Genomic DNA, 18,940 nt, shown 5'->3' with positions numbered 1-18,940 from the left:
GTAGAGTATCGAGTTACACTTTTTGTGGATACTTGTGTGAAGCATCGTATCAGTGAGGAAAGGCCCGCAAAGGGCGAAGATACACAGCCGTGTCATAGTGACTGCCTGTCAAGTCAGCCTGGCTTTTATTTAAAAACGCGGTGGGGCGGGGTGGTACAGTAAGGCTGTGATGTTATGTGCCATTTACACGGTTAGCCGGCATGCTAACACCGCGCACCCTGCTAAGTCGCTAACAGCATCATCCTGTCATTGATTCAGAGGCATGTGTGACATTACCCAGCGGCTCAGACAGATGCGTCAAGGTCGAGCCGCGCGGTTTGCTTTCCTCCTCACAGTTTATTATTGCATTATAACTGACGGGCTTGTGTTAGCATTTAATTAGCGCAGATTCCCAATTAATTTAGGTTGTGCAGAAGCCAGATACGCAGAAGTGCAGGGCGCTGTGTAACCATTAAAAGCTGGTTCTGGTGGATGCGTAGGCCACTAGCGCACAGGTTGGAAATTCTTACACAGCGTTTCTGTCGTGTTCAGTTTTAGCGAGACTAGAGACTTTGGATTTTTATTAGCACAGTGGAGGCCAGCGGTTGTGGGATGCCGGCATCCTGTGTACGTGATGAGCAGCATATAACTCATCTACGTCTCTTCCAGTCAACTATACGTCACAGAGGAAACCCGGGTCATGTGCTCACCGGCTCATCTCGTAATTTCGCTTAAGCACATGTACATCTACTACTGCCGTGTAACACCACATTGTAATGGCAGCCGGCTGATCCGAATGAGTTACATCATCTTATAATTAAACAACAAAAGTCGAAACTGTGATTTTATTTAAAGACAGGATGTGATTATTTTTACCTGTTATGTAACTTATTATTAGGCCTACACGTGACCAGTGTAGTAGAGGAAACATAAAGAGAGAGTGAATCCATCCTGATAGCTTTCAAGCTGTAGAAAGTGAAATATGAGCAAAACATGAATAAATATGGATATTTTAAAACACGTTTTCTTCTTATTGTTTTCATGCTGCATGGAAAGTTATTAACAAACAAACTGTAAATTGTAATTTGACAAAAATAGCAAGAAGCTTTGTATCTTTGTGGGGAAAAAACTTCTTTATCCTGCTTTAAAAATAGTCAGAAAGCACTTCAGCTTTTTTTGGCTTATTGATCCAGATATTCTTCCAATATTACCCTGAGAAGCCATGGTCACATCAAAGTTGTGTCCACTTTTAGCATTGGATTGTGATACAAAGGGCAGCAGCACTAACACTGCTCTACAGCATTAAAGAAGCTTCTTTATTTTCTAATGTTGTTTATGTTAAAATCTTCTGCTAAATAACCACCCTGTTTTAAACTTTTCAATACATAATTTAGACAAATGTTGACCTTTTCTCAGAAACCACCTGTTGTTGTTATGTAAGTGCATTTGTGAAGAATTATTAATAATGCATTATTATTAATTACACCAGGTATTCTATAGTGTAACCTCCATCCTCCAGGAGCTCAAAGAGTGAATGTGGTTATTCAGAAGCAGTGAATTGATCCACTTAATTGCAGAACAAACACGCAGCGCTGGCCCCAGAGTTAAGCAGTGAGTCTGCAGCATGCTAGCTGAGACCGTGCATCAATGTCAGAGTACATTGTGTAGCCTTGGCTGAGTGCTTTCAGTCAGTCAGCAGGAGAAAGAGTCAGTCACGCAGAAGAAGAGATGTTCTGCTTTGATAGAGACTTTGAAACCTTCAGCTGAGATATCTACGCGAACATCTTTTCATATATTCTGCCTCTGTTTTCACCACACTCTGATGTCTGATGCCCCTGTGATTGTAGTTATGTAACAAGGACAGCGTGCCATGGATTATACACTGGGTTGTATTGTTGGTCCTTTTCTAATAATTCTGGATGCTTTGCCGGCTTCATGAGCAGATCACATTGCAGAGGCCTCCTCCTAATTTGTTCCCTTCCCTCACTGCTGTGTCCTCTGCTTCCCGAGTGGGCTGAGCCTTTGTGTTGCAGAGTAACAGTACTGCTTGGTTCACAAGGAAACCCAGTCCTTTCTTCCCTTTGTTTACAACTCTTCCAGTTAGCCAAGTTCCCGTTCTCCTCCTTCCTGTGGGTAAAGCTTTACGTTTTTATCCCATCTGTGTTGAAGCTAACCCTGACGTTGACATTAAAGCCACAGAGCATGGTCTTACTGGTTAGTATTTTCACTCAGACTCACAGAACCTGTAGGAGGAGCTAGGAAAGCCTTTTGACCAAACATGGCAGGGCTTTCTGATGGGGCAAAAAAATCCACAAGTGACACACAGACACTATAAACACGCAAAGGCTGGGCTTACACACATTATCTCCCACATCCAGGACATAGAAATACTCATAAAAAAATAAATAAAGGTTTACAGCTGCACCCAGATTAAATAAATATCCATGTAGCTTAAGCCCTGGGAGAGCCATGCAAATTGGGGTTTTACAATGACTTGGTGCAGTTGAGACACATGTGTTTTCCCTCTCTATAGTTTAAAGTTTGACCTTGTAAAACAAGTTGTTTTGTGATTAAGATTTCTTCTTTTAACTCTTTCTCTTTCAGGAATGAATGGTGCTGTGCGTGCTGTGGTTCGAATGGGGTTGTACGTGGGGGCAAAGGTTTATTTCATTCATGAGGTGAGCCATAAATTTATCTTTAGGACTATAGTAGCATTTTCAAGGAAAATCACTATAAAGTATTTGGAAGACATTTAAGCCCAACTTTAATGGTTGGATTTGTGTATAGTACTAGCCAGGGGTCCGGTATCAATACAGGGATGTTTATTTTGTTTTCATGAAGCAGATGTTAAAAGAGCTTTGGGAAGAGCCATGCTCTGTCTGCTCATCCTGTGATCCCAGCACATCTGTGTACGTGTGGCTTCTGCTCACACACAGTGTGATGTTACATAACTGAGGCTTTAGATGCCTCATATGAATACCCTGCACCCAGCTAAGGTAGCACAGTATGAGGATGCACCAGTCTTATAGTTAATGATGTAAATTTCATTGGTTTTGAATTATGTGGAAATATTTTGATTATTTCAAGTCATGATGACAATAGGATGTCGTTGTGTTGTATTTTGGGCTGTTAGCCAGAGGTTATTTGGAGTGTGTGTTTGTTTGCTTAGCTCGTGCAACACTCAGAAAGATGATTCTTTGGCCTCATAACCATGAAGCAATATTTTGAAATAAATTGCAGCAGAAATCAAATGGTCATGTATTCAAATAAATAATTAGTAAGGAAAATAAACTGAATGTATACTACTTGAGTAAATTTTATTTGCCCAGATTCCATTAAATGTAACATTTCATGTTGTACTTATGTAACAGAGTTACATGGGCAATTTATATGTTTATTACATGTAATTTATATCTAATTAAATTAGTTACAGCCACAAGTTTAGGCATAAATGTTAAATGTATATTCTTTTTTTTCTCTGTAATCAGGGATATCAGGGTATGGTGGATGGTGGGGATAACATAAAGGAAGCCACATGGGAAAGTGTGTCCAGCATGCTGCAGTTGGTGAGTAATTATCATGGTCTATAGTAGACACATGTAACATACACAGAGTGAGGTTTTTATAAGCAGGTGTTCTCTCTCCTGTGGGCTCCCGGCTTATATCGGAAACATTCGAAAGTAATAAATACTTTTGCAGTTCTTGGACTGCAGTGTGCAGTGTTTCCCACATGGAAACATTACTTGGATGGGCTGGCAGGTGTTTTAATAACTGTCCAAAAACTCATTTAGCTTTTTATTTGTGTGGAGGAACGCCTTGATGTGTGATTGATTTATGATCTTCTCACTCTGCAAGTTCATCATCTTCCAGTAAGCTAACTCTGGCCCTTCCTGTATCGTTTTTCTTCCTGGCTCTCTGACCAGGCTACTGTTGTGATGGTAATCAGCGTTATTCAGCTGCTTTCTCCAGAGAGGATCACGTCCATTTAGATGTACTCCAGTTCCACTGTTTTGAACTGCAGCTGGGGATAGTATCCTTGTGCTACTCCGGTTATCCTCTGTGAGTTTGAGGAACCATTCTAACTAGAACCTGGAGCAAGTGGAGACCCGTTTGATGTATTGCTTTGAAGTCCACCGAGGCGACTTTGGAGTATTGTCACCAGCTGCAGTTCAAGACAGTGCAGTTAGAGTTCATCTTACTAGATAAGCAGCTTATTTTACTCAAAGCACTTTGCAGAGGAACAATCTTCATATCGACGTGTTTAATAATTAATAAATAACCTAACCTCACATCAGATTTATTTCTTGAGACGTTTACTATAAATTGGAATTATTATCCTTTTTATTATGGCGTGACTAATGCATCCACATGCCCTCTTTACCCACCATAAATAAAATATAAAAGTGTGGAAAAACACTGAAATATGTATTTATCAAAGTTAGGTTTATCTTGCAGGAAGCAATGCACAAAGGAGGAACATGTAAGTCATGTGACACAGACGATAAGGCTGTTTAGTGGTGAAACATTACAACCTCTAACATCGCAGTAGGCGGTGTGTTATCAGTAGTGCTTTTCCTGTTGAAGAACAAACGCAGGAGTTCAAACCAAAAGAATAACCATGTGATATGGGCCGGAGACACTTTTAAAACGTTCCCATTATCGTCACCAGGGAGGGACTGTTATCGGCAGCGCTCGCTGCAAAGAGTTTCGCACTCACGAGGGGCGCCTGAAGGCTGCCCACAACCTGGTGCAGCACGGCATCACCAACCTGTGTGTGATCGGTGGAGACGGCAGTCTGACGGGAGCCAACCTCTTCAAGGAGGAATGGAGCGGGCTGCTGAATGAGTTGGTGGAACAAGGTAGTGGAGGCTTTATGGCTCTGTGTTTCCTATTTCCAGTCAAGACAAAATGCAGTTTATATATTCTGAGGACGTGGTTACACTGTTGAAAACAATTCTGCACAGCATGTGGAGCTTGGAGTCATTTGGTGCCATACTGAGAAACCGTATCTCCTGCCAGTAATATCAGAGATTTGTGTTTGTAGGAACAGCTGTGACTCAGAGTGGTTACTCAGACAAAAGCCCAGTCCTGCTCTAAGCTTCTTTTCCTTTCAGGTTTGATTGAGGCCGATGCCGTCCAGAAGTACTCTGCCCTTCACATTGTGGGGATGGTCGGCTCTATCGATAACGACTTCTGTGGAACTGACATGACAATTGGCACTGACTCGGCTTTGCACAGAATCATCGAGGTGGTGGACGCAATTATGACAACTGCACAGAGGTGAGCAGTCAACATAAGCACCTTTAGCAGCTTTACGTGTGAAAGCTGCATATGTGACAAGTCAGTCGCTAGTTCAGGCTTTAATTATCAGGGTACATTTCAAATATAATAATCCTTCACTCTTACCAGCAGCTGTTTCAATCACTCGCCTTGAAGTTGAGAAAAGTTTAACGCAGGAAAAAACTATCATGGTATCTTCTACACCTGCTCTCGGGTACATCAGCGTTCCTACATCATATTTCCTCTCCTTATCTTTCAGTCACCAGAGGACATTTGTTTTGGAGGTCATGGGCAGACACTGTGGGTAAGAATAGATAAACCTTAGCAGATCCAGAACCATCAACTCTCAGTCAGAGACACAGGCCTTTATCACCTGTGTGTGTTTCCCAGCTACCTGGCCCTGGTGAGCGGCCTGGCTTGCGGGGCAGACTGGGTGCTGATCCCTGAAATGCCTCCAGAGGATGGCTGGGAGGAGAAGATGTGTCAGAAACTATCTGCGGTAACACAGTCAGACTTACTCAGTGAAGTGTAGTATTACTGGGTTGTTCTATGAGATGTAATGTTATATTTACTCTGATAACATGTTGTTCCAAACCTTTCTTTGTTTTTCTACACAGACTTTAAATCACGAAAGACTTTTGTGAGATTTTGTGTTTTTTCTGCTTTGAAAAAAAATGCCAATGTTCTATGATTTAGACCCGTTCCAGGGGAACAAGGCTGAACATAATCATAGTTGCAGAGGGAGCCATTGACAGGCACGGGAAGCCTATAACCTCTAGTTTTGTCAAGGATGTGAGTACCTGAGTGTTAAGAAAGGGGAAGCCAGAAGCACGGAGACCTGACTGATGCAAGCCAGCCATCTGAGCTACACACCGCCAAAATCTTTGGTTACAGTTTTCTTACAGTATCCACATTCAGTCCCGTAATAACAAAGTGTGGACAAGCAGCAATAAAGACAGGATACACCTGATAACTAAGTGTGAACACAAGCCGTGGTGACACCAGGCTTTTATTGTGAACAAATCTGTCCTCGGCTCCCAGGCTGCCGCCGTCGTCCGGCTCCCTCCCCGTGCTTCTGAAAGCCCACGTCACAGCCACAGTCTCAGTTTTTCTGTCATGTTGTTTCTCCACCACGCCCTCCTTGTAGAACCGAGCAGGGATGAAAAGGCTGAATATCATAATTGTAGCCGAAGGGGCGATTGATCGTAACAACAAACCCATTACCACTGAATATGTTAAGAATGTAAGTACAGAGTGTACCCAGTTCCAGCTTTGACTCCCTCCTGAATGACCTCTACTACTGTACTGCTGCCCTGGTGTGGCTTTGTTGCTGTGTTTCTGGAATGCTCTGTAAAGCACACTTGCTAGATTGGTAAGAGGGCTTTCACCACACTGTACTGCCAAAGCACTGCAAGGCACCTTTTCTAAACCTCACAGCTATTATAGGTCTTATAGCATTTACTTATAGCTGCTTCACACATAGCCTTCTTTTTCCTTACAAATTGACTTTTTAACTGTAAATTGTGAATCATGATGATATTATTATGTAATTATTACTAACATTTTTATTTGGAGATTCTGTTTTTATTTAAAGTAGCAGAGTAATTATTTTTGATTTCAAATTAAAAGCTCCTTTCTAACATGACTGAAAAATTAGAACGGCTTGCTTGTGCTTTGTTGTTTCCCCTTCTCTTCAGCTTCAGATCGTGTTGATGTTCAAGTTTGTGATGTGCCAGTTTGTTTACATGTGTTTTTGCATATACCTTTGTTTTGTATATATTAGTGACACAGTTATACCTTTATTAGTGTATATATAATATGCATTAGATGAATTTAGACAACAGTAAAGCAACACTTCACCCATAAATCACATAAACATCTTTTTCTCTGGTCCTATTTATCTTGTGCTGTTTATCCATCTAGATGACTTTGCCGTCTGCCTTCTCTTCAGTCGATTTGTGGTGCTCAAAATCCATTTAAAAAGCTCAGCAGGAATGCTTATTTAAAAAAACAAACACTGAACCCCCCCAACACACACGCACATTTTTTAATTTATTTTTGTTTAACCGACTAACAGTTGTATCGTTATGTGGAAGGAAGCCTGCATGTACCTGTGAGGTTTATTTTAAATGCATGTATTTATTTAATTTTTGCTTCTCTGATCAGCACTAGGCAAACATCATCTGATTGCATTATATTCAAGAGAAAACAGACTTACCAATTGGAGCTGAGCGACTCACACCAAAGCAAATATAGGTGATAAACAGCAGCACAGGCCTGAGGAAAGTACAGACTTTTGATTTTAGGGTGAACTGCCTCTTTAAGGATCCATTACCTAAATGAACAGCTGTTATTTTCATGAGAATGTTGATGATGTGATGCCAGGCCATCTGCTCAAACTTGTTTTTCTTTTCCTCGCAGCTCGTGGTCAAGTGCTTGGGTTTCGACACACGAGTGACAATTTTGGGACACGTGCAGAGAGGAGGAACCCCATCTGCCTTTGACCGTATCTTGGTAGGTCCACCCTCCTGAGTTATGAGCCAGTGCTCTGATGTTTTTTTACTGTTTGTTTAATTACTTTAGGGGCCAAAATATCAAACATTTGTTGGGTTCACGTGCTCAAAAAGCAGGATTCATTTTTCTCTGTCAAACTACTTTGCCTCTGGCCTGTTGGTTAAATAAAACTTGTTTTAAAAATAAGGAATTAAATGATTCCAGATCATTTGATGGAAATGAACTTCAACCTCCAGAAGACACCCTAAAAATCAAATTACTGCAGGCTAGTAGTTAAAAATGGTTCTCAGTAGTTTGTGTGACCCCCACAATCTCGTCAGCATTCCTGACAACGGGGCACGCTCCTCATGAGACAAAGGATGATGTCCTGGGGAATCTACTCCCAGAGCTGGACCAGAGCGCCACTGAACTCCTGGACAGTCTGAGCGTCCGTCCAAGGATTTCATCCTGATACCTAATGGCAGTCAGGGTGCAGTTGCCTAAGCTGTTGAGGTCTGTGTGTCCTCCCATGGATATGCCTCCCCAGCCCATCACTGTCCCACCAACAAACCAGTCATGCTGAACGATTTTGTGGCTTCTCCAGATCCTTTCATGTCTGTCGCATTTGCTCAGGCTGAACATGTCCTCATTTGTAAGAAGCACAGGGCAGCGGTGCCCTGCCTGTTTTAGTATTTATGGCAAATGTGAGTCGGGCTCCACGGTGCCAGGCAGTGAACACAGAGGGGAAGCCAGAGGGCATCAGGACCTCAGGCCCCCATGAAGTCTGTTTCTGTGTTTGGTCACAGACATCGACACAGGTGTTCTCCTGGAGGTCATTTTGTAGCTCTGGCAGTGCTCATCCTGTTCCTCCTCGCACAAAGGAGTAGACAGCGCTCCTGCTGATGGATTAAGGACCTTCTACGCCCCCGTCCAGCTCTCCTAGAGTAACCAAGCTTCTCCTGGGATCTCCTCCATGCTCTTGCACCTGTTCTTAATTTGATCAACACCGAAGCAGCTGAAACTGATCAGCAACCTCCTCTGCTACTTAACTGACCAGATCAGTGCCCACAACTTTAACTGACTTGATGCTTTACTCTGATTAAAAAGGATTCCTTTCATTTTTTTTCCAAGCAGTATCTTTTGCTTTTGGCCTGTCAAATAAATCATGTTTTTAAATTTATCACGTGAGGTTGTTGCAACTGACATTTTTGACTATTTTGGCAGTTTATAGGCACATTTATGTTTTTGAGCAGCATATTTATTAGTGTTTAAAGTGTTATTCCTAATTTTAAAAGCCATTATATTATCAGAAATGATTTCATTTTCACAATTTCAATAGATGGTCTTTTGAGAATTTATAGTAAATGTTCCCTGTCCGCAGTATTGTTTTGAAGAGTTGTCCAAAACATTTCCTGTTCAATCCCGTGTGTGTCTGAGGAGCGCTGCCCTCAGGTTTTACGTTAAGCATATTAACAGATTTGTGGCTCTGCACACGTGCAAGTGTATCCCAGGAACCCTTCCCGTTTACTACAAAACGTCTACAGATGAAAACAAAAAAATGATGGATGTTTAAGAGGAGAATTAAAACCAATTTTAGATTTAAAGTAAATAAAACTTAAAAGAACAAAAGAAACCCTGAGCAGGGGAAGAATGTGTTGGCATAGAAACGATGAGTGAGGAAGATGCAGTTTAATCTGTGCGTCTCACATGCAGGCCAGCCGCATGGGTGTCGAGGCTGTTCTCGCGCTTCTGGAGACCACGGCCAACACGCCGGCCTGTGTGGTGTCTCTGTGTGGGAACACATCGGTGCGCGTGCCTCTGATGGAGTGTGTGCAGATGGTAAGTGCTGCTCTGTGCTGGAAACAGTCCAAGACCCTCACGTATTCAATAGGCATGCACACACACATATTTACAAAACCAGAGAAGCCGAGGACAGACAGAGTCCATAAAGACAAAGAGCTTAAGTAATGATTTCAGACAGCACAGAGTCTGGAGTGGCAATAGTGTCCACAAGAGAAGTGCATTGTTTGAGATGGAGCCACTGGTTAATCATTATCTGTTTATGATGATGTGTACCGCCATAGAAATGCACAAAAAAGCTTTGTTGTCGTTCTCGCTCCTTGTTTGGGTTTAACAGAGCTCACAGTGAAGACCTCACTGACGTTATGTAGCAGGAAATGTTAGAGGTGAAGAGCAGGTTACGTATTAGTCACCTTTTTTGCCCAAACACACGTTATTTTTTCCTCTGTCCACACTTCAGGGCAGTTTCTCCTCCATGCAGCAGTTGTGACACTTCAAAGATCACAGACCTTGCATGCAGATGTTTATTCCCAAATCGTGTAGATTAATCAAATTGAAAAGTACTTTTGTGCTGCCGTGTCTAAATGCAGATTTCAAGCAATGAAACAATCTCCTTTCTTTTTTTTGCCCCAGACTCAAGAGGTCCAGAAAGCTATGGACCAGAAACGCTTTGAGGAGGCCGTTAAGCTTCGGGGCAGGTATGACCGACAGACCTGAACTTCACTCAGTCCGGTGTTTCTAAGTGCACACAGGGAAAGTGGATCAAGGTGCTATTTTAGAACACCATCAGTCTGTTGTTTACACTCAGTGTTCAGCAGGATGAGGAAAGAGGGGAAGAATCAGGATCATGGACTTCATTTTCAAATACACCTCCCTTAGTTTTGAAGTGTTTACTGTGTATTGAAGTGTTGGAACAGATGAACTCACTGCACTTGGTTTTTCTGCAGGAGCTTTGAAAACAACCTGAAGACATACAAACTGCTGGCTCATCGTAAACCAGAATCCGAGCTGCCGACTGTAAGTGATGGTGTCAGCTTTGCTTGCTCACACTTAACACACACACAGAAATGAAAAAGGACAGAGCCCCCCCCACAGAATACCTGTAGAGCAGGTTGTTTTTAGGGAGCCAAGTCAGCCTAAGGTTCTGCCCAACAAATAATGACTCAGTTGTGCTATTTTAAGAGCTGTCTTTGACAAAACAAAGCCATATACTTTATTTATCTAGAGGTGGAGGCAAAAACAAATAAAAAAGTATTGTCCAGGCATCAGGCCCCAGCGAGGATCGAACTCGCGACCCCTGGTTTACAAGACCAGTGCTCTAACCACTGAGCTATGGAGCCTGCGCTGCACACCTTCTGAGGGAGTGACCTTATTACCATTGTCCTGTAGACGGGTGTGTGACATCAGGCTGAGGGCATTAGTATTCAGCAGTCATATGCGTCAGTGGTTCCCTGCTGTTCATTATAAAAAGATGAAAAGTGCACATAATAAGAACAAGTATTGACTTCTAACCATGTTGTTCTTATTTACTCTGAAGCCTTAAGGTTTAGTGAGCGTGGGCTTCATATGGGGCCCGGGTGGCCACTGTTGCTGTGCAGTGATATTAGATCACACCTGGCTCCCCTCTGAGGGTTGGACTTGATCATCCCTGCCAGGAGCTGCAGCTCCATAGGAGGTAGCTTACACTGAAAATCAGCGAAGTGTAGAGGCAGCCTGACAGACTCCATGCTGTGGACCTTGCCTTAGGGTCTGACTCCACCCTCTGCCTCTGTGATAATGACCACTGTAGGCTCAGCATGTGGCTGAGAGTACCCCAGAAAGCATTTATTGATTTCTTCTGTAGAGCGTGATCATCCATGTTCAAAAACACACTTTATCATTTGGTGGGATTATTCCAGAGCCAGAATGTATGATAACCTGTTGCTGTGCATTTTATGTCTTCAGAGCAACTTCAATGTGGCAGTGCTGAATGTCGGGGCCCCTGCAGCGGGCATGAATGCTGCTGTCCGTTCAGCTGTAAGGGTGGGCATCTCTGAGGGGCACAAGATGTTTGCCGTCAGTGATGGCTTTGAGGGATTCTACAAAGGACAGGTGAGACTTGTAGCACTGCTGCTGCACTACTGCATGTCATTATAAACTAATGAGATTTCATGTTATTTAAATGCATTCATAATTTCCAAGCTTAATAAAAATCTTCTGTGTGTGTGACTCCAATTTTTTAATCAATATCTCAGAGAGAATTGGCTTAGCTTGATGAGAGTCAGACAGTGCACAGTCACACTAAAGCATAATCAGGGAAACCCGGGGGATAATCTGTCCAGATTAATGTAAACCAATTTCCTCACGCTCACTCTCCCTGCTCTGCTCGGCTCAGTCGAAACGATGCAGTACCACAACTATCCAGTGGGGGGAAACAGACTGTTCTCCCTGGGCTGAGAAACAGCTCTGTACTGATAAGTCAAAGACTTTCTCACATTACCTATCACCACAATATCACGAGATTTATGAATACAGGGTAAAAGCAAGCAGCACCTGTGTGACTTTTAACAATGAAAACTTGTACTGATATGTAATCTGAGGTGATACCGTTTCTTTGTTGCATGACTGGTATAACTAGTTTCTGTCCTCTAGCCTCCTTTGACGAAACCGCTCAGAGCGTGGGGTCGGCTCAGTGAACAGCACTTAAGAAACAATCGGATCATTTATCTCTATCAGAATGTCTCCACTGTCACTGCTTAGTTAAACATCCTCTGTGAGACCTGGATTCAGACTGTGCCTACTGACCCCAAGAAGATTAGAGCAGAGGGAATAATGGATTTCTGTTATTCAGGACTCAAGCACTCTCTGCTACACGCTTTGTTAGTTTCCGCTGCTACATGAAAGAGATTGTCCAGCAAATTAACTCTGGTGTTTGCTATGTCTGCCCTGAGAACCAGGAGGATAGGACAGAAAATACACAACTGTGAGAGAGATGCAAACTTAAGAAAATAAATTGGGGAGAAAACAGCTTCCACACTGGGACTCATTAGTCTCTGTGCAACTCTTAACACAACAAAGAAAGAAAAGCACCAGCTTTTGGAGCTTTTCAGCTCGTTGCAGGTTAGAAGAGCACTAAATTAGAACATTTAAAACAAAACAAAATAAATAAAAGCATCCTGTGAACAGCTCCACTCATCAGTAATAGCTAACGTATATGTCTCATCCATCTACCCTTCAGATTAAGGAGGTGAAATGGGGTGATGTTGGAGGTTGGACGGGACAGGGTGGCTCCCTGTTGGGGACAAAAAGGTAAAGAGTCTTCAGTTTTTCTTATAAAATGATGATTAAATTGAGATATCTACAAAGGTGATGGAATCTGTATCAGCACTGTACCAGTGTATCCAGAGAATTTCCTCATAGACGGCTTTAAGAAACTAAATTCCCAGCCATACACTTTGTATTTCAATGATTTTGTATATTTGCATAATGTTTTTTTTTCATAATACTCATTTTGTAATCCTCAGAACACTTCCTGCAAAACACGTGGAGAAAATTGCTGAGCAAATGCGAAAGCACAATATAAATGCTTTGCTGATTATCGGTGGATTCGAGGTAAGTTTCACACTCAGTTTTTGTCTCTGCTCGTTTTGCTTTTAACTTGTTGAGTCTGTCAGTAGATGCTTCTCATCTTTAAGTCTGTGTACAAGCTTAAAAGCTTTTAAATTATGAATATTTATGACATGTTACAATAAACAGTATAATGTTTCCATCAGCCTTATCCCGCTTCATTTCAGCACACCTCTGTATGGTTCCATGCATAGCTGTGTACAAAACTATGCTTTAAATTCAATTCTCTGCCTAAAAGCAGAGCTGCAGAACTGCAACATTGGAAGCTAATATTTAGCATTACATGTTAAATGGTATATGATATATATGTATAGCTATATAGTGAGAAAGAAGACTCCTTAACATGATGTTTTTGGATTATTTAACTGAAGTTGACTCGATTTGATCTGATTTGGAAACAGAGAACACCTGCTTTTCTTCAGCCATTTCACGCACTCCTGTATAGATGCTCACCAGCTTTACTTTTCCTTTGATGAATGCAAGTAAATGAGTTATCCTGTGTATGATGTACGTGTGTGTGTTTTTTGAGGGTGAATGTGGAGTGGTACCTGTCTGTTTCGCTGCTGTCCGTTGTGATAGACCTGGCTCCTCCCCTTGGCACCCTCCACTTATGTCTTACCCTTTCCTTTGTGGCAAGTAGCACCTCTCTTCCAGACCAACCTTCCAAACCCCTCGCAGACACTAAAGCACTTGGCTCTGCCCTGCAGGCCTTCCTGTCACTGCTGGAATTGTTAACGGCTCGTGGGAAATATGACGAGTTCTGTGTGCCCATGGTCATGGTCCCAGCCACTGTCTCCAACAATGTGCCGGGCTCTGACCTCAGCATTGGCGCTGACACGGCTCTGAACGCCATCACTACTGTAAGTGATGGGGCCTGCCAACAGGAATAGACAGACATGACACAGACACACAAACACATCCGCTCACTTTACAAGCCAGCCAGCTGTGTTTCAACAAGGGGGAAAAACCCACAGTGTTGTGTTTTACCAGTCACCAGCCTGTCAGGGGATCATTCGGAAGAAATCCTTGTAACGGTGGCATCTGTCAGCCACACGTGGCACAAAAAGCCTCCCTAAAAACTAGAAATTCAGACAGACAAAGTGAGTCATGTCAGCACCGTGAGGCGTGACTGGTAAACGTAAAGCTCCCTTCAGGTAAGTAAGTGAGTGTCAACATGGAGGCATGCTGTGAGGTGCACACGTGTTGTGGCCGCCATGTTTTGCTCTGCTTGCCCTTCTCCCTGTCTGTGTGTTTGTGATAGTGTCCTCTGACACGTCATGACGAGTGGCTGGCTGCATGCAGGTTTTGACGTCTACATATCGCCAGAACACAAGCTTAACAGCCTGTAGTTCAGGTAACGTGTGCTGTTTCAAACTGGAATCGCAGCTTGGCCATCTTCATGTCCTCCTGCTGTGTATGCAGACTCGACTGGCCCTGCTTGTCCTGCTGAATATAAGCAGATCTGGCTGTCATGTGGTTGTTATATGCCGCGTCACCGTGGAGCAGATTCTGAGGCCAACACGCACACATCTCTCTGTCCTGTCTCTTCATCTGTTCTTTGTCTGTCCCTGTTTATCATCCTTCCCTCTGCTTTCTCTCTCTGCACATCAACTTCCTGTTCTGATTACACGTTCCCCTCTCTGCTCTGCAACTCTTTCTGTTCTTATTTTCTTTTCTCCACCACTCTGTTCACAATCCCATCCTCCCGTCCTTTCTGCCAAAGGGAAGCCATAGCCGCTATCACACGGAACATGCCGGAATGGCGGGATACTCTCTTGCAAACTGAGAGAGATTCACCCCTCTCTCTCTATAAGTGACCGGTCGTCTAACGCGTTTTCTGTATACTGCTGCTTCAGGCGTTTGAGAGTCTGCTGCAGCTGTATGAGGCTCGCGCCAGCTATGAGGAGTTTTGCATCCCGATGTGTATGCTGCCTGCCACCATAAGTAACAATGTACCCGGCACCGATCTAAGTATCGGGGCAGACACGGCCCTCAATGCCATTGTGGAGGTAAGGCAGTCAAACCGCCGCCAGCAGAGCTTTGAGCGCTTTGTTCAAGATGCTTGTGCAAAGACACTGAACGTGAGGCATGATATGAAAGTGCAAGAGAGAAAACTGTGGTCCAGTGCTAATACTCAGCAAACTGTCCGCTTACAGAAGGTGCTACACTATTTTCTCTGGATTTAGGTTACAGTAAAGGCAACAAAAGTCAATGAATTAAACTTAACCCGAACACTAACTCAAACATAAACTGTGCATTCATGTGCTGCTGCGAAAAATTGGAAAAAAGTGTTTTCCTACTGATCCCCCTCACATCATCAAAACAACTGAGAAAGATGGAAAAGTTTGGTGCACAACTTTCTCAGTTCTTTTAAATCATACACAAAAGCATGAAGTAAAATTGTGCACATTTAAGTACATCAGGTTTGTTTTCTAACATTAAATATATGATATGCTGAAGCACTTTGAGGGCTCCAGGATAGTGATTTACAAAATTGTTAGCTTGTGTCCATGCAGAGAAACAGATTTGTTACAAATGTTACTTCTTAGAGCTAACCCTGTTAAAAGCTAAAGTAACAGTTTATTTATTGGATGGCCTGTATTTATATAGCGCTTTACTAGTCCCTAAAGACCTCAAAGCGCTTTACACATCCAGTCATCCACCCATTGGTGATGGCAAGCTACATTGTAGCCACAGCCACCCTGGGGCGCACTGATAGAGGCAAGGCTGCTGGACACCGGGCCCTCTGACCACCACCAGTAGGCAATGGGTGAAGTGTCTTGCCCAAGGACACAACGACCAAGACTGTCCAAGCCGGGGCTCGAACCGGCAGCCTTCCGATTACAAGGCAAACTCCCAACTCAGAAGCCACGATCGCCCTGTGCTGTTTCAACACATTCTCATTTAAAAGCACAAGGATACACTATAGCACGATTTCCCATTTTTGGGAGACGGGCTCTCTGCAGAGCACGTGAATTCACAGTAACACATATTTTTATATTTTTACCACTGCTGCAACTTCTAAACTGACGCTAGATTATCTCATATTTAGCTGATTGTCAGCACTGGGCTATCAAAATAAAAATCTAGCACAGGAAGAAAAATGTTTCCACATAGAATTTAACCAAGTGTTTGCATATGAATTCTGAATTTAATGTTACCATCTGACGTGTTCTGTCGTCTTTCGCAGGATCCAGTCTGTCTGGTGAAAGCAGCATTTAGATGAATCTGTTGTTGAAATGTAGCTATTCGCTAAATAAGCATGCTGTTGTTCTACTGTGTGGAAAGTCTTAAGTTAACACTAATCTTTATGTTTACCTTGATGGGCAAATATGAGCTCAGGGTTACAGAGGTTAGCTTTGACACATTAGTGCTGAATGTGTACTGACTTTGTGAGCTCATGTGCGTGTGTCAGACCTGTGACCGCATCAAGCAATCAGCCAGTGGGACCAAGAGACGTGTGTTCATTATTGAGACTATGGGAGGCTACTGTGGCTATCTGGCCACGGTGGGGGGCCTGGCTTCAGGGGCCGATGCTGCTTACATCTACGAGGAGCCGTTTGACATCAAAGAACTGCAGGTATGACGCAACCACAGAACCAGTATGCATTCATTATTTAAAGTAGACCTGTGATGGTCATTTCAGCACCAGCTTTTTATTCTTGGACTGAAGTAGCTTTGCATGAGTCACAGTTCCAAAATAAACAAACAAACAGTTTTGGCTCCTCTCTCTCCAAGGACATTCTCCCTTTATTACAGTTATTTTCGTATTGTCCAATGAACAACAAACAGTGTTATATAAATGCTCAGAAATAAACACTGAAGTAAGCAAGCAAATAAAACATTCTAACAAAACAAACAGCAGCAAAAAGAAAACTATCCTGTATGAAAACAAAAACATTCAATAATAACTTTAATAATGATGGAATCTGTTATATTTATAGTGTATATACACTTAATGCCCACTTTTGTAGGTACACCAGTTTAAATTCCTTTTAATCCAAATATCTAATCAGCCAGTCACATGACAATTACTCACTGCATCTGGCATGCAGACACTGCTGATCTACTGGGATTTGAACCCACAACCATCTCTAGGATTTACAGAGATCGATCAAAGAATAAGAAAGCATCCAGACAAACTGCAGTCCTCTTGGTGAAAGGGCCTCGTTGATGCCAGACGTCTGAGGTGAATAGTCAGACAGCTCTGAGCTAATAGGAAGACAGCAGTGACTCAAATAACCACTCGTTACCACCGTGGTTTACAGAAGAACACCTCTGAATGCACAACAAGTCAAACTACAGCAGCAGGGGACCACAGCAAGGTCCACTCCTGTCAGCTTACAACTGCAAGCTGAAGCAACAGTTAATGTTGCCTGGGCTGTCGAGCCTATTTCTGCTGCAGCTTTGGGACTGCAGGGTGAGAATTTGACATAAACGGCATAAAAGCATGGCTCCATTCTGCCATGCATTAACTGCTGGTGGTGTAATGGTGTCGGGGGATTTTCTTGGAAAACTTTAGGCCCCTTAGTACCAGCACTGAAGGCAAAAGAGGTGTACCTAAAAAAGTGGCCGTTAGTGTATATGGCAGTAAATAAGGTAAAGCAACATAGGTCCCCTTTAAGTTTCAGGCTCAGTTCTTTACATGTCATTCCTGGTTTTATCCACTAGATGTCACCCTACTCTAGTTCTAAGGCAGACCTTACAGAGCCACCTATGTGTTAACATCAGCCACATGCACTACTTCGTCCCACAGGCCAATGTTGAACATCTGACAGAGAAAATGAAGACGAGCATTCAGAGAGGTCTGGTCCTCAGGTAAGAAAATGACAGTCACCTTAAATTTCCAGCCAGCATCTCTTTGTAATGAGCTGCAGTGTAAACATGCATTTCCATCCCTCGGTGTTTGAAGCTCCTTGTATAGTAAACAAATGTTGTGGTGAAGCCGACAGTTTTGACAGTGCTGACATTTTACGATCCGGCTCCCACTGATGACGTCCAGCTAGCGTGAGCGTCAACTCACATCGTGAGTGTGCCTCTGCTAACACTTTCACTGTGTGTCTGTCAGGAATGAGAACTGCAATGAGAACTACACAACAGACTTCATCTATCAGCTGTACTCTGAAGAAGGCAGGGGGGTGTTTGACTGCAGGAAGAATGTGCTGGGACACATGCAGCAGGTGGGCTGATTTCCCATTGTATAAATAATCAGTGGTAACGTCTCCTCCAGAGTACAGAAGTGCCAATTTTCCATATTTGTATCATGAATATGCATGTTCTCAGTTTACATGGCTGGTCTTTGTTGTATTTTGGATTTGTGTATCTTGAGATTAGCACATAAAAAAACTGGAACACACAAAACTTTGATGATCTCTGAGGAAAATCTAGTTTGTAATGAAAAGATAGCACAGCTAGCAAACCACATCAGCAAACATGTGTTCAATTAAGAAGAAAGGGGGGAAAGATCTGGTGGATGAGTGAAAACTCTTAATTTTTTTCAAAGGGAGGAGCGCCGTCTCCATTTGACCGGAACTTTGGGACCAAGATCTCAGCCAAGGCCATGCAGTGGGTCTCCAAAAAGCTGGTTGAGACGTTCAGACAAGGTAAGGTTAATGTTCCCTGCAGCCTGTAATTAGACCCGCGGTAGCCGATCCTCCCTCCCTGCAGAGGCGTGGCCGTTGTGAAGCAGATCTGTCATGGAGTCACTCTGTCTGACATTTTGATGTATGTTTATCCTCACAAAGAAAATGAATTATTGATCATTTACACTCATCAATGTAGC

General features: G+C 43.0%; 1 protein-coding gene and 1 non-coding gene across 6 annotated transcripts in view; one reads left to right on the top strand and one right to left on the bottom strand.

The window, feature by feature from the left end:
- Positions 1-18,940, top strand: part of pfkpa (phosphofructokinase, platelet a) — a 74,208-nt gene that overhangs the window by 266 nt on the left and 55,002 nt on the right. For 2 of the 5 annotated variants that reach the window (XM_080305925.1, XM_026179433.2), the window contains exons 2-20: positions 2,584-2,657; positions 3,468-3,545; positions 4,649-4,838; positions 5,094-5,259; positions 5,519-5,563; positions 5,650-5,758; positions 5,956-6,051; positions 7,681-7,773; positions 9,466-9,591; positions 10,186-10,250; positions 10,500-10,569; positions 11,497-11,643; positions 12,770-12,840; positions 13,056-13,143; positions 15,015-15,167; positions 16,574-16,738; positions 17,915-17,976; positions 18,227-18,338; positions 18,662-18,761. In XM_080305925.1, coding sequence (XP_080162051.1) covers positions 2,584-2,657; positions 3,468-3,545; positions 4,649-4,838; positions 5,094-5,259; positions 5,519-5,563; positions 5,650-5,758; positions 5,956-6,051; positions 7,681-7,773; positions 9,466-9,591; positions 10,186-10,250; positions 10,500-10,569; positions 11,497-11,643; positions 12,770-12,840; positions 13,056-13,143; positions 15,015-15,167; positions 16,574-16,738; positions 17,915-17,976; positions 18,227-18,338; positions 18,662-18,761 — 2,010 coding nt within the window. Of the gene's footprint in view, positions 1-2,583; positions 2,658-3,467; positions 3,546-4,648; positions 4,839-5,093; positions 5,260-5,518; positions 5,564-5,649; positions 5,759-5,955; positions 6,052-6,406; positions 6,503-7,680; positions 7,774-9,465; positions 9,592-10,185; positions 10,251-10,499; positions 10,570-11,496; positions 11,644-12,769; positions 12,841-13,055; positions 13,144-13,865; positions 14,019-15,014; positions 15,168-16,573; positions 16,739-17,914; positions 17,977-18,226; positions 18,339-18,661; positions 18,762-18,940 lie in introns of all 5 variants that reach the window. The other 3 variants (XM_026179435.2, XM_026179436.2, XM_026179434.2) reach the window with 3 other exon arrangements.
- On the bottom strand, positions 10,820-10,892 carry trnat-ugu (transfer RNA threonine (anticodon UGU)). The gene has a single exon. It is a non-coding gene; the product is annotated as a tRNA-Thr (tRNA).

Source organism: Astatotilapia calliptera, chromosome 9, assembly GCF_964374335.1.
Source record: "Astatotilapia calliptera chromosome 9, fAstCal68.1, whole genome shotgun sequence".
Classification (NCBI taxonomy): Eukaryota; Metazoa; Chordata; class Actinopteri; order Cichliformes; family Cichlidae; genus Astatotilapia; species Astatotilapia calliptera.
This window is presented reverse-complemented; position numbering and strand designations above follow the sequence as displayed.